This window comes from Eurypyga helias, unplaced genomic scaffold (assembly GCF_000690775.1).
Source record: "Eurypyga helias isolate BGI_N326 unplaced genomic scaffold, ASM69077v1 scaffold9771, whole genome shotgun sequence".
Lineage (NCBI taxonomy): Eukaryota > Metazoa > Chordata > Aves > Eurypygiformes > Eurypygidae > Eurypyga > Eurypyga helias.
The window spans coordinates 14,647-29,099 of NW_010228888.1; the positions used below are offsets into that span (position 1 = coordinate 14,647).

Below are 14,453 nucleotides of genomic sequence, written 5' to 3' on the forward strand. Positions count from 1 at the left end.
GAGTGGGGGGAAAAATTAATCTTCAAATAACTGGGCTCTGATCTGGACCAAACAGTCTTAGCATCTAGAGCAATCAGCACGAGATACGGTGCACAGACAGTTGGGTGTTTCCCCACTTTTCATTTGAATTAAATGGACCCAAACAGGTACTTAGAATACAAACATCATACAGAGTAGGTGCTCCTGTCTTGTGCTACATATTGGCATTCATCCTCTGAAACACAATCACACCCAGACATAACGCAGGCAATAGAACTCCTCCAGTGCAGCTGCTTTTCCACAAAAAGCAAGAGAGACAAATTCTTTTAAAAGAGTGCTTTGATGGCGGTGGTTCTACAAGGATTAGGAACAGAAGCAAAAAAACCACACAGAACTCAAGCAGTTCAGGTTTTTGAAACTCTTTCCACGGCATTTTTGTCCAATCTCCAGTTTATTTTGCTTTTAGGGAACCAGTTCCTTGACAGCGTGTGGGGAAGGGCCTCTCATGATTTGGCATGATGGACGTATTTAAGTACACGCAAACATGAAAAGTGTCCCAGAGGTGCACAGGACAAGGCTGCTGAAAATCTGTCCCATATCCATAATTCATTCACAGTAGGACCAAGACCAGCTTCACTCCAGATGCTGGGCAACTCAACAGCTGTTTCAGTAATGACATAAAACTGTAACAACATCAAACTCCTTGAGTGCAGCTCATCTCTGTCCATCTAGTTTGGTGAGTATATTCTTTCCTATTTATAGATACCAAATTATGCCATATTTGATCTATCCTTACAAACTGTGCTGGAAATTAAGAAAATAAACCAATACCACAAAGTCCCAGTCCTGGTGGACCAAGATTTATTAAACAAAACTCACATACACAAAGTTAAAATTCTTAAATTGACGTTTGCATAGCGAAATAAACTGCTGCTTTAAACTACAGTTGTAATTCAGCTGTGTAAACCACATACCAGATACTACTACAGCTATGCTGACAACGGCTGATTTAAACTACAGTAGCACAAGATCACACACACAAAAAAATCTTTCACTGGGAGGTGGTTACTGTGACTGTAATGAGGATGCTCAGCTCTCCTAAAATCTAAAATAGTGCATTAATCTGGAAGTTCAGTGTTCAAAGGTAAATTATCACTATTAAGCAAAGGGAGGGGGTTCCTTTTTTTTTTTCTTTTAGCAACAAATGCAGAATCAACATGAAGACATAATTAATTTTAGAAAGACTAAGTATTTTCTGACGTAGCTCCCTAAAAGGACTTCTGCACTTCTAAGGAACAAAATATATTACTAGGAGACTCAAAAGATGTTGCAAAAGCATCACAGCTTAGGTTTACCAAGTTTCCCAGCCATTTGCTACTACTTCTCTACTGCATCCTTCTTCCAAAGAGAAGGAAAATCAGTTTATCTTATACCATCTGAACCCTTTCCTCTGTACCTGGCAGGCCTTTGCAGTTATATCAGATGGTGTATCTTGAGAAAAAGCCGGCCTGAGAGCAGCGCCAACCTGTTGACAGGAAGAAAACTTTTTTAAAAAATACAGCTAAAACAATAGTGACACAACATTCCTCATCTTACCGTGTTTCAGGCTCAAGCTTATATACAGAACAAGCCAGACAAGATTCCTAATTTTGGCATTATAGTTACACCCCAAACTTATCCTTGCTATCTAGCAGACATTTGCAACAGTACTCTTTAAATAACAACAACAAAGTCCTAAACCAATTTGTTCCTTGTTGCCCATTGTCTTTTTAAGCCTCAACTAGCTTTGTCAAATATGTGGTATTATTCTCCTTCTGTTAATGAGTATCTTTTTAACCATTCAAGTATTACAGGTGCAATTTATGCTAAGAATCAAGAAGAATGACTTATTGATGTCCAAAGGAATAATGATGTGAAATCAAATGTTTATGGTTGGATTTGCATCAAGTTCCCAAAATGACAAATACTGTCCAAGAAGCCTTTTAGGCCGTTATATAAGACAGCATTTTTCTGAAACAGAAGGAACCACATCTAAGTGACAGAAGAAATAGTAATGGTTACAGCATTATAGAAGGAAGAGGAAAAAGGCAGGAAGTGAAAGGGATGAAAACCTACCTTTAACAAGTATTTGCAAAGATCTTGAACACACAGTGAAAAGAGGTGAATGAGTTATGCTCAAAATAAAGCAATAATACTCCAAAATAAATCTTGGACTGCCCACCTCTTATTCCTACACTTTTGTAGTTTTCATTTAAAAAGAAGTATATTCATGAATTCCCAAGAAAACATAATTTATTAGATTCAATCAGGAACTGAATCAGTGTTATCTTCCAGTTCCTAATTCTACAAACGAAATACCACTCTTGCCAAAAATGAAAGCCAAATATTAAGGTTACATTTAAAGAATCAATAGCTACTGAGTTTTTACTTTCGTCAGCTACTAAATTACAAAAAAAAGAAGAGATATAAAAATATACTTTGAAGAGGTATACAGAAGTGTCTCTTCAGTACATTTTCACACAGAAAAATCTCTTCACAGGTCTTTTGAAGTTTAAGTGTTCTTAAAGCTAATACTGGCATAAATATACAATTTCCTGAACTTATAAAGGAGGTCTCACATTAGCCTGATACTGCTCCAGTATCACGTGGCCTGGAAACTCTGGCTCAGGAACTGATGCAAATTTCTTGATAATGTCTTCAAGAGCTTGAAGACCTGCCATTCGTAACTGGTTGCTGTGATCAGTCGCAGCCATGAATGCCATTCGAATAAGGTCAGAGAGATGAAGCACTAAGAAGTCATCTTAGAACAAAACAGAAAGGACCATTTAGTAACTTTAGAGACCACTAACATGACATATATTTGTAACATTTTGCTCACTGACATGTAGAAATTTTACCCATACTTTTTCAAGGTCAATATTTAGAGTACGTAGAAGGCAAGAAAGAATCTAACCTATTTTTCTTTCTCCTCCTCCTAAAGTGATAGAAGGACTTTTGTTCCTAAGACAACCTTAAGAATGAAGCATAAATTTGAAAGAAAATTAAATATATGATACATAGAAATTGCATTAAACAGAGTATGTAAATGTGTCCGAGTAGTTTAGAAGATATTAGACTATTTAGTAAAGCTAATTTTAGTGATTCAGCGCCCAGACCTACAGAAAATCTTGAGGGCAATTCGTGTTCAAGTCCTGTGCTCAGAGTGACCCCTGCTGATACAGCAAAACCTCGTCAAGTTTAAACACTGCCTCTAGTTCTGTTCCCAAAAGCCAGATCCAAAGCTGTAAGCAAGGAGCAGACAGCATGCAGAAAAGAACACTACATAACTCAGGAACATTTCTGAAAGGATTATTCTTCTCTATTTGTTCATTTCATTTCTTTCCTTGCTCTCAATTTGAAATTTCCACATGTTGTACAACTAATACAAAAATAAATTATTTAAAATCATAATATCCAGGATGACTAACAAAACCCACAAATTAAGAAAGCTCTACCTGTTTTCAAGTCTCAAGGTAAAATAAAAAAAAAAACTTTACATTTTTTCATTTTAGATTTTAAATTAAAAAATTATTTTGTAGCTGAAACTGTTCAGAGGCATGTCAATAAAAGAAAGACTGAACAAAGTGGTAAAATCTGCACTTACTTTTTCAGACCATGACACATTAGTAAATTTTAAATATTTTGGAAGCTGAAGTTGGGAAGGTAGAATTTGCCAAATTTTTCTTTTTACAAGGATATCAAATACATCAAATTCACTTTAAATTAATTTTAGAAATGTAAATTCTCAGGGTTATCACATGCAAGACTCTTCAGGATCCTATAAGCGGCAGTTATTTAATGATTTTCTCCACAATACACCACCATCTCAAAATAAGCTTTCCCAAAACTCTTCCTTCTTCATCTTCAAAGAGTGACCTCAGCTTCAAATCAACTTTGTAAAGCAGCTGGGTCCACATCTTACCATAACTCCCTTCCCCCATCCCTCTCGCCGCAACCAATGCCACAGCAATAATTACCTGGCCTTATCTTTTTTCTTTCCTAGCATCCCTTCTGTCTGCAGATGCTAAAATAAACTCTGAAGTCTTAAGTCATTGCTGTCGTTGCATTAAACTCAGAAACTATTCCCAGCTCATCCTTAGTTATAAGTTTACTGCCTCTATTTCAGTCTGGAGAAAAGGTCTGCAAATCTCAGGGCTTTTTTCCAAGCAGATCAGTCTGTCAGCATTCACATTCTCCAGCAAACCTCATTCTTTGTGTTCATGGTGCGGTAACGACAGCACTTACATAACTACAGTTTTACTGACGTTTGCTGGCTATTTCCTTAGTTTTTAACCACTTCAATGAAAGGATAATCGCTCATATTTTTTTCTTGGCTGTGTAATATTAAGCTGTAAAGAGGTGTCAAAGATAAATAAACTAAAAAAAATTAAACCAAAACCAGAATATGCGCATTCTGTAATTACTTTTTGGGTTTTTAAGTCTGGCTGAACGAGCCAGCGCCAGATCGAAGTGCGCCTTGTTCGCATTCTCACACAGCATGATAATGCGGCACAGGCAGTCTGCTGCAAACACACGAGTTGCCCAACGAGGTGCTACAGAAGGCTTGGATTTATCTTCTTCACCCAAGGTGGTAAACATTGTATCGTCATCCATCTCGTCCTTCTTCTCTGATTCCTCATCCTTCCCTCCTCCCAGGGGAGCAGCGGTGCTCATGTCTACAACCGAGAACAATTAAAATAAAAAGTTCCACTGTTACAACCTACAGAACACAGCTGAAGACATATACGAGCCTTTCCTGATACTCCGATTCAAGACAGACTAATTCTTTTGGTAAAACAACAGTATTTGAAAAACGTATAATTGAAAAATGTAGAAAGGCATAGGAATATCAGCCAAAGAAATGTTTTTCACCTCTAACCTGGGCTAATTTACCCTTTATTTGGCTTAGATGATATTAAATTCCTGTAACACTAACTCTCCACAGCTATAGCTGGATCCTGCATCTAAACTTCACAGCTTTGAAAATTAACCTGTTACATTGCTAATAAACAGGGTAAGGAGATTACCAGGCTCAGAATCAAATAATCAGCTTGGCTTTCAACTACTGAGCTTCTGATTCAAATAAAAGCTAGAGTGCATGTTAAACTGAAACAAAGCTACAAAACTCAATGTCAGGGGACAGATGTGCAGCCAAGTAGGCAGTTTATGGCACCCACAAATGCGTTTAATAGTCAAAAAAGCTTTTTCTCTAAGTGTGGCTGCGAGACTTCATTTCAGAAAAGAAAATTACTTCAGGGATCACATTAAAGAAAAAAAAAATCCAAACAGGAACAAAAAGCAACTCACCAAACATGCATATATAATTCCACTATTCAGACATGAGAACATAAAATTCTCAGTGACACGGTCTAAATTAGCCAGATGCCAAGGTATGACAAAAATGACTCTGGCAATAATTAGAGGAGAGCGAGAAGAAATTATTGCAAGGATAACCCACCCCAACTAAGGCATGTTTCTTAGAAAGACTAAATTTAAGCAGCTGAAAAGCCAATAAAGAGAGAAAGAGGCTGTGGCAAATCAAACATGGATGACAACAATTCACAAGAAGAATGTTTTGAGAAGACATCCAGGACCTTATGGGGCTGATTTGTAAATCTTTGCCTAGAAAGTAAACCAGATTTTGTTCATATGCCAGTTAGCTGGATCAGAGGAGTTCAAAATGAAGTTGCTGTCTTAAAGCACAGGTGATAGGAATTTATTTAAATATGGTTCTCAGAAATTATTTCACCTACTAATAAATAAGAGATTGGACAAGCATGTTAAAAACTTTAAAACCCATCTCTCATGAAAGAAGAAAAGGACATGCCAACTTCAAACTCTGGAAATGAGGTCTTTCTCACTGGGCAGATATATGGTAACCACATTGCATAAAGAAATCATTAGTAGCATTACTCATCAGTAAATGTAAAGCTGGCAACATTTAGAAGGAGCTTCAGGATGAACCCACAGTATGCCAATAAACAAGTATAAATGCAAGGGAAACGAGCATAATCTGCGTCACAACCATCCTACAAGCTGAAAAACAGGAATAAGGTCTCGGAGGACAAGATCTGTGCAAACAAGTCTGCAAAGCTAAACAACAAGCAAGAGTTTCATCACCATGGTAACCCATCATTGCATTAGTAACTCACAAAACCTCATAAAAAAGGCTCAGAGCATGTACAGCACTCTTCTTTCTGTATGGGCCTGATGTATAAAGGCTAAAAAGAATACGTCTGCACTCACTAATATACTAAGGTGTCAGTGTCATAACCTCACTGCTCCTCTTCTGGAAATACTTATTTTACGGAAATCCTATTTTAACATTTTAATCTTAGAAGCAATATTCTAAAACTTAACATAACATTGATGATTTCTTTCTAAGGAAGTTTCAATGAACTATTATCCTAGTTATCACATAGCTTATTTTGTATACAGAACTTTGATTAAAGATAAGCTCCAAACAAACATTCCCAGAAGATGTTAATACTAAGGACATACTGTCATTCACATCAACACTACAGAACACTTACCGCTGGAAGCTGCAAGGACATCCTTACAAAGCATTAGCCAGTGAGAAAGGTTGTCTACTGCCAGCGATGAAAGCATATGTCCCAGAGTATCATGGATATCTGAGCACAACTTCCGATCAGTCTCCCGATCCAACATCCCAAAAAGGACACCTTCGAGGCCTGTCTCTGTTATATTAACACCCTGATGCCGGGAATGAGCATCTCGCCGAGAACCAGGTCCTGGTGCAAAAGGATTAATATCTGCAAAAAGAGAGTAAGAAATCTTTTCTGAAATCAGTAACTCAGTTTTAAAATTTGGAATAAGAGACTAGAATTGAGCACTGTGTATTTGTGTGTGTATAGTTCAGGCAACAATACACCAAAATGTTACTCAATCTGTTCTGAATTAACGCTACAAAAATTGTAATAAAGCAATACATTAAATTTATTTTCTGCAAGGCGAGAAACACCTCCTACTATTACTTAAAAAAACCCAAAACCCCTCTCTCAAGGTACATACCCCCAGGAATTTGTAAAAACCCCTAATAGCACTGGACTATAAAGAATCTGTCCAGAAACCAACTTAACTGGTGTGATTTAATACTAGTAAGCTCACGATTCTATGCCTCCTATTTTCAGAAAAAATGATACATATAAGAACTGAACCAACCAGGGAAGTCCACAGGCTTTGCAGACATGCTGCTAACAGAATATAACACGACCAGATCTCTCAATCAAGCAGCATACAATTAAGTCAATATTCAAAAGATCAAGACCTAAAATATCAGAAAAACTTTATATACACTGCATCCCCTATGTGACTGCCATGTCTTAATGGGGCCGAGAAGTTTAAGTCTGTACTTCAGAAAAAATTAAATTGTAAGTGAAATTCAAGAGTTGAGCAGGGGTGTGGCCAGAAGTTACCAGAGCTGGAAGGGTTTTAGGGTTTTTTTCCTGTTCTTGGGGGGGTGTTGTTGTTGGGATTTTTTTTTCCCTCTCTGAAGGCAAACCAAATGTACACACACATATGTGCACTCAACTGTTACGAAAGCACGACATGAAAGAACTACTTACTGATGCCGCTGTTTTCTTTGTCTCCAGCATTTTTCGCTAAGCTCATGGCATACTCACATACTTCTGCTGCTTCCCTCTGAGCAAGCTGACGCAAACATGCAACTGCAGCCCGGCGAAGCAGCAAGTGGGAGCTACACAAATGAACCTAAAAATCAGAAGCACTACAGGTGAGTGAACTGCGGCACACCCAAACCAATAGATCAGTGCTGCTAAGGACTAACAGCATTATACTTTTGAATTCTGTGCCCATGTGTGAGCTGCTGGGCACCAAGCTCTTTACAAGATCTTTAAAGTTCAGAAATAAGTACTTTTGATAATGTACAAAGATGAAAATCATAGAATCATAGAATCATGCAGGTTGGACGGGACCTTAAAGATCATCTAGTTCCAACCCCCCCGCCATGGGCAGGGGCCCCTTCCACTAGACCAGGGTGCTCAAAGCCTCATCCAGCCTGGCCTTGAACACTTCCAGGGATGGGGCATCCACAGCTTCTCTGGGCAACCTGTTCCAGTGCCTCACCATCCTCTCCAGGAAGAACTTCTTCCTGATATCTAATCTAACCCTCCTCTCTTTCAATTTAAACCCGTTATCCCTTGTCCTGTCACTACAGACCCTTGTAAGAAGTCCCCCCTCAGCTTCCCTGTAGCCCCTTCAGGTACTGGAAGGCTGCAATAAGGTCTCCCCGGAGCCTTCTCTTCTCCAGGCTGAACAAGCCCAACTCTCTCAGCCTGTCCCCATAGCAGAGGTGCTCCAGCCCTCTGAACCCCTTCGTGGCCTCCTCTGGACTCGCTCCAACCAGTCTATATCCTTCTGATGTTGAGGGCTCCACAGCTGGATGCAGCACTCCAGGTGGGGTCTCACCAGAGCAGAGTAGAGAGGGACAATCCCCTCCCCCTATCTGCTGGCCACACTTCTGATACAGCCCAGGATACGGTTGGCTTTCTGGCCTGCCAGTGCACACTGCCAGATCATGTCCAGCTTTTCGTCCACCAGTTCAGCTTTTCATCCACCAAAATAAATAAATAAATAAATGGAAGTAAAGCTGACATATACAGAGCTGACAGTGGTTATCTGGTTAAAGCAGTAAGAGCTTAAACACGTAACTACTGCATCAGTGTGATTTAGACTAATTATACTTTCCAGTCTGTTACACTCTTCAGTACTACTCAACCCCATATTCTGCTACAGCTGTAAATCACATTCTTTTTAAACAAAAAGCTATCATCAGGTGTCCCACACATGACAGCTATCACAAAAACTTTTTATTTCAGACTTCTAACAGAATTTATTGCATAAGTTTTTAGAAAGTGCCTTTCAATAAGATAGCTTCAGATTTGTTTGCTAACACACACTGGCTTCTAATTCCTTTTGAATTACCTCAAGTACAAGCAAATATTTTTCTTATACAAGAATTGTGCATGGTCTCTATTTTCCTGAGAGGAAGCAGCTGCATACAGAACTATATGTTCTTCAACAGTGAAAGGGATGAAGAGTGCTCTTTAATAACTCTGATTCTTTATTTACCCTGGGCAATTTGTTTTTAATAAACCAAGTACGCGTTTGCTTTCTCAGTATTAGGTTATTATATGTATGGAAATTGCTTTCCTAAATGAAAGGGTTGTGTATTTTATAAAGTGTTTTAACAGTAGATCTTTATTCTACATATGAATATACAAGATTTTAGGCCTGAAAAAACAAGCAGACTTTAAAATCACCTCAATGTGATATTTAAAGGTTCTTTAATGGAACTAAACCACAGAATATTTGGGGGATTTAATTAATGAATAGAGCATTCCCCGTTTTAAGTCACAGAATGAACAACTAGTGGTTATGAAACCTATGCAGGAAAAAGTGAAACTAGATTGTGGAACTGTGTGGTTTAATTTTGACACCTGGTAGGAATTGCATTCAAAAGTGAGTTAGAAAGCAATTAAGAGATTGATAATGGGGCAGATAAGGCAGACCTTGCCTGTGTACCTATGCATTTTCTGTAAAGATCTGTAAAGAAATGCACAAGACAATTCAGAGTAAAAACATATGAAACTAAGTATGACTTGGAAGTAAGGAATATGAGAGAAGAGAAGGAAAATAGCTTCTGTTTAGCAGAGGACCATGAACGAACAAGAAAGAGACACCAAAAAGCCCTGGGGAAAGTTTTTAAAACAGTACTAGTCATTCCTGTGTGAACTTCATTGTCTGTAATATTACCCACTGCTACTTACAGCACAAATGGCTACAGGGATTGTTTGTCATGTTGTACACAGGCCTCCCTACTTTTGGGTATGTTGCACACCTGTTACGCAAAAATTTGTGAAAGGACAAGTGACAGGTTCTGGGAACACACTGCACTGGCAGGAGTGCTCCAAAGGGGGAGGTGGGGGAGAGAGCAAGAGTGCCCAAGGCACGGACAAAGCATGTAACAATGACAGATGTCCTAGGGAAAGTCTGGATGGCAGACTAAGAACAAGTTCTAAAGCTGATATAAGCTGGATCGTACTCCTTCAGGTAACATGGAACCAACAGTTCCACAAAGAATGACACACAGAATTTTGCAAAACATCCCACAGACATTAGGGAGAAGCTTTACAAATTTCTCAGTATTGAACTGCTGAACACTCTAAAAATAACTTTAAAAAAAAAAATAAATTAAAAGCCCACACCAAAACACTCGACTGTAAGAGGAAAGGTGGTGTGCATGGATATTTTATATATTTGGGGTTCCAGCCTCTGCCTCACTTTCAGGCTTCAGCCAGGACTTGCTAACAGAACACTAATGGAGGGAGAAAGCAGTGCTAACAGCAGCGGTACAGGAATCTGAATGTCAGCACCTACTATCCTGACAGTAGTAAAATAAATCCAAAATCTCCTACCTTTCCCCAACTCACTCACTTTCCTCTGAACGTGCAATCAGTTGGAGGAAACAACAGCATTTCAGCATCTTTTTACCCCATCATATTATATATAAATGCTTGTTATCTTATGCTATGTAGGGTGTAAGAGAATTGGACCCTATGACTACAATTTGGGCACCATTCTGAAAAGATCTAAACGGCTTGAGGACAGACGTCCTTGTACTGCACCCCAGTGTTTTTGCAAATGTGACTTGCTTGTTACACATAGACGTCCTTGACATCTTGCAAAGTGCTTCTCCTGTCCTCTGCTGAGCACGCACGTAAAACTTTGAGGAACCGAAGGGATGCATTTTGTACTCACACAAAGACTGGGAACCAGACTGGACAGGTTGACATGCCGTGGTGCAAACATGTGAAGCTGCTGAAGGCAGGATATGGCAGCCGCCTGAACAAGCGAGTCTGAATGGTCTTGTGTGATTGCACATCCCACCAAGCAGGAAGAACGGATTGTTGAAATTGTAGCTCCGTTACCTAATGATGAAATAGGGTATCCTTAACACAGCAAAATTTTTGTATGACAACTGTGGACTTCAAACCTTTGAAAACCAAGAATTTTTAATACCCCAACGTTCACAGATTAACATGCAACTTCTCTGAATTCCTACTGCAAATTAGTATCTAAACAACTTCAGATAAACACTACAGACCGCTTCAATGCCTCTTTTTTATCTCAGATTAACAACGTCCTGTCCAAATGAAATTTTGGATCAATGATCTTCAGTCACAAGTATTTTGAGAATATCTTCCCAGGACATGAAACCAGTAAAATCATCTAAATTCCATTTTTTAAGGTCTCTTTCATACTATACATATGGGCAATATTTCATGCACTGAACAATTTCCTAAAATGTCAGATAACACAAGCTAGCATACACACAGCCAGGTGATTTTAGTTAACTCCATTAGAGGAGTTGCAGTACTCTCACAGGACAGCATTCAGAAGAACAGTATTTAATTTGAAAAATAATCCCATTCTGTATTTTAAAAATTACCCTGCATCATGTTTATAAAAAAATCTCGAATTACAGAAAAAGGTAACCTGCAGAAGACATTCTACAGAAGTTGTTGTTTATTTTAAAAGTTAATGACACTCCAAATCAAATGGTTAACACACAGCAAGCAGTTACACAAGTTCAGTTAAACCACCTAAAAATTTTTCATTACTAGAAATTTAAGTCATTATTTAAAGTTTCATTAGCAGCTGGCTCTCTGGCACTGTATCGAAAACCATCCTATATATATGCCTTCCGAAAAATCCTAGTTAGACAAGTTACAAATCCATGGGTTTGCCATCCGAGACACAGAATTTCAGATACAGTGTTTGGCATGACAAGATCTTACTCTCTACAGTAAGGTATGGTGATCTAACAATATCAAGAGTGAGTGGAAATGGAGTTCTAGTTCACAACATCATCAATGATGTCAAACTTAAGCTCTTGCCGTCAGTTAAAAGTAACACCTTTTGAAAAAGGGGAGGAAAAATCTTTCCTCTTGCCCCACCTACGCAAAAATATACACAGCAAATATGCAAGGGTGTTTCTCATCTTTTACCTATCATGCAAATTTGCCATTAGCCAGAAGACCATATATCACTGCAACTTCTTTTATATGAATCTCAAACTGCAGTCAAAAAAGCCCCAAAGTCATAAGTAGGGTCATAAGTGAGGTCACTTGCGAGACTGTAAGTGAATCTGCCAACACACCCCCTCCCCCAGTTTAACCTTTCTTCCATTTAAGATTGTGGTATACTATCTTTATACAAGTTAGATTTCTTGTTTTCACACTAACCTTGCAGCTCAGGCCCAACTGTAGTTATTATAGCTCCGAGACACCGACCTAAGCATTGATGTACTTCCGTATGCGATGGTGGAACAGTTAAGAGCAGAGTAAGAACCAAAGAAAGCGTGGGCTCCACATATCCACGGTACATTGGTCCACTAGAATCTACTATCAAGGCAAGTGAATGGAGAGACCAGGTCTATCAAAAAAAACAAAGGAAGATTTTCAGTAATACATTTAGGAAATTTAAATAGTTTGGTATGCAGACTGAGCCTAGATCTGTACGTCCTTGCTTAAACACGTCTAGTCAGCCACTCTGACTCCAGAGGTGTTTCAAAGGTCTCAATCTCAAGCAGTCACCTGGGAATTTAAATATATCTAGCATACCCTTTGGATATCAGTAGTTTTGGGGATAACAGAGATGAAGATGACAAAAAATTTGAGAAAAAAATAGTTAAGCAGTTTGAGGAAGAAAAATTGATACACAAACAACACACCCACTTAAAAAAAAAGGTAAAAAGAAGAGTGACTCAAGACAGAGGAAAGAGAGAATTGTTCTGCTGGAAAACTGGATGTGGAGTCTCAAATGGAAAGTTAACAAAGTCCCTAGTGGGGAGTGCCTTTGACATTCCAGCAGAAACTGAAATCTTCATGGAAAGCCAAAAGGTTCACATGCATCTTTCTAATTAATTTTCTTGTTAGAGGGTACAAGAGAAGAACGCAGTGCTGTTCACAGTCAGTGTAGAAAAAAAAAAAAAGAGTGACAGATCAACCTATAGTAGAAAAAAAAAAAGAGTGACAGATCAACCTACTTCAGTTTTAAGATAAGTAAATAACAAAAGAGCAAAATAATGTGTTGTGATTGTCAAAGCAAGAAGTGAGCGAGGGGACAGTCTTTTTGGTCACTGACGGTTCATAGGAAATACATTTTCCTAATAGACTGAAAGCATCAGCTATCTCTTCATAATATCCTACTAAATGATCTTATTTCAGATTTTTTTTCCATTAAATGTGTGATGCAATTGCACTGAAAAGACTAAATTAAAGAGAGTATTATGGTTACAAAGCTGGACACTTAGAAGTGAGCTGGAAAACCTGCCTTTCAAACTGCTCCTTTTTAATCCTCTCTGATGCAACCCAAAACCCATTAGCACTAGCAATCATGTAACTACTTCTACAATCCTAACCACACGGTAGCACACTACAGCTTATCCTTTCATTCCTGCAAACTTCCACTACTCGTGTTCCCACACAGTTTCTATGTATCCACACTGATCTAGTGAGGGATGAGGTTTAAAGCTCAGCTTTTCACAGCGGCCTGGTGTCGTACTCTAAACAGAAAATTCGGTAGGTATGCAAGTTCCACCTGGGCTTCCCCTTTGTGCTTCATGGGTTTTTTTCACAAAGCAGTAACCCTTACCATTTTGTTTTATAATGAATGTGACACAATTATATGCCTCAAAATTACTATATGCCTCGTACATGAAGTAAGTCACATATGCAAGCAGAACTCTTACTTTAAATAAACTAAGGAAATTTAAAACAGACTTTACATTGTATTTATAGATTATTATTTTTTAAAAATTATCTCCAAGAAAACTGGCTTGTTCTCCCAAATGACAAGCTTGATTATTTTGATTTTTTTTTTCTATTGCACTGAGGAAAAGAAATAAGGTACTCTAATACATGTTCTATCAAGTTAACAATTTAAACCAGATGGAACTATGATTCTATGTAGTTGCTGGGGGCTTCAGCTTCTCAATCTGTAGGTATAAAGTGCCCCTACTCAAGTGATACAAGACTTCCTGCTGCTAAAGCATAGTAGTCAGTCGCTATTCCAGATAACCATTGTTCGCTGTAACTTCTGAAAAGAATGACAGAAAGTTACCTGTTACATCATGTAATTACACCATAATCTTTGAAGAACATTAATTATAGACCACGCATTCGCTTTTACTCAAAAAAGGTTGAGGGGTTGGGAGGAGGCTGGTGCTTTTCCTCCTGAAGCAATTCTCTTATGCTAGTGCTTTAATAGTTTTCATTGCTGGAGAAAACCAAAAATCAGTACTCTTCCCACTAATAGTCAACTTCTTGATGTACAGACATTGTATGGATCCATCTAGCCTACTCTTTTTAGAGCAGCAGCCACAAACATGC

General features: G+C 38.4%; 1 protein-coding gene across 1 annotated transcript in view; it reads right to left on the reverse strand.

Annotated features, from left to right (window-relative positions):
• Positions 1 to 14,453, reverse strand: part of HEATR5B (HEAT repeat containing 5B) — a gene marked incomplete at its 3' end in the record, with an annotated part of 48,381 nt that overhangs the window by 12,764 nt on the left and 21,164 nt on the right. The window contains exons 19-25 of the mRNA XM_010160191.1: positions 12,306 to 12,495; positions 10,819 to 10,988; positions 7,605 to 7,749; positions 6,552 to 6,791; positions 4,443 to 4,694; positions 2,598 to 2,779; positions 1,436 to 1,504 (exon numbers count right to left, since the gene is read on the reverse strand). Coding sequence (XP_010158493.1) covers positions 1,436 to 1,504; positions 2,598 to 2,779; positions 4,443 to 4,694; positions 6,552 to 6,791; positions 7,605 to 7,749; positions 10,819 to 10,988; positions 12,306 to 12,495 — 1,248 coding nt within the window. The remainder of the gene's footprint in view (positions 1 to 1,435; positions 1,505 to 2,597; positions 2,780 to 4,442; positions 4,695 to 6,551; positions 6,792 to 7,604; positions 7,750 to 10,818; positions 10,989 to 12,305; positions 12,496 to 14,453) is intronic.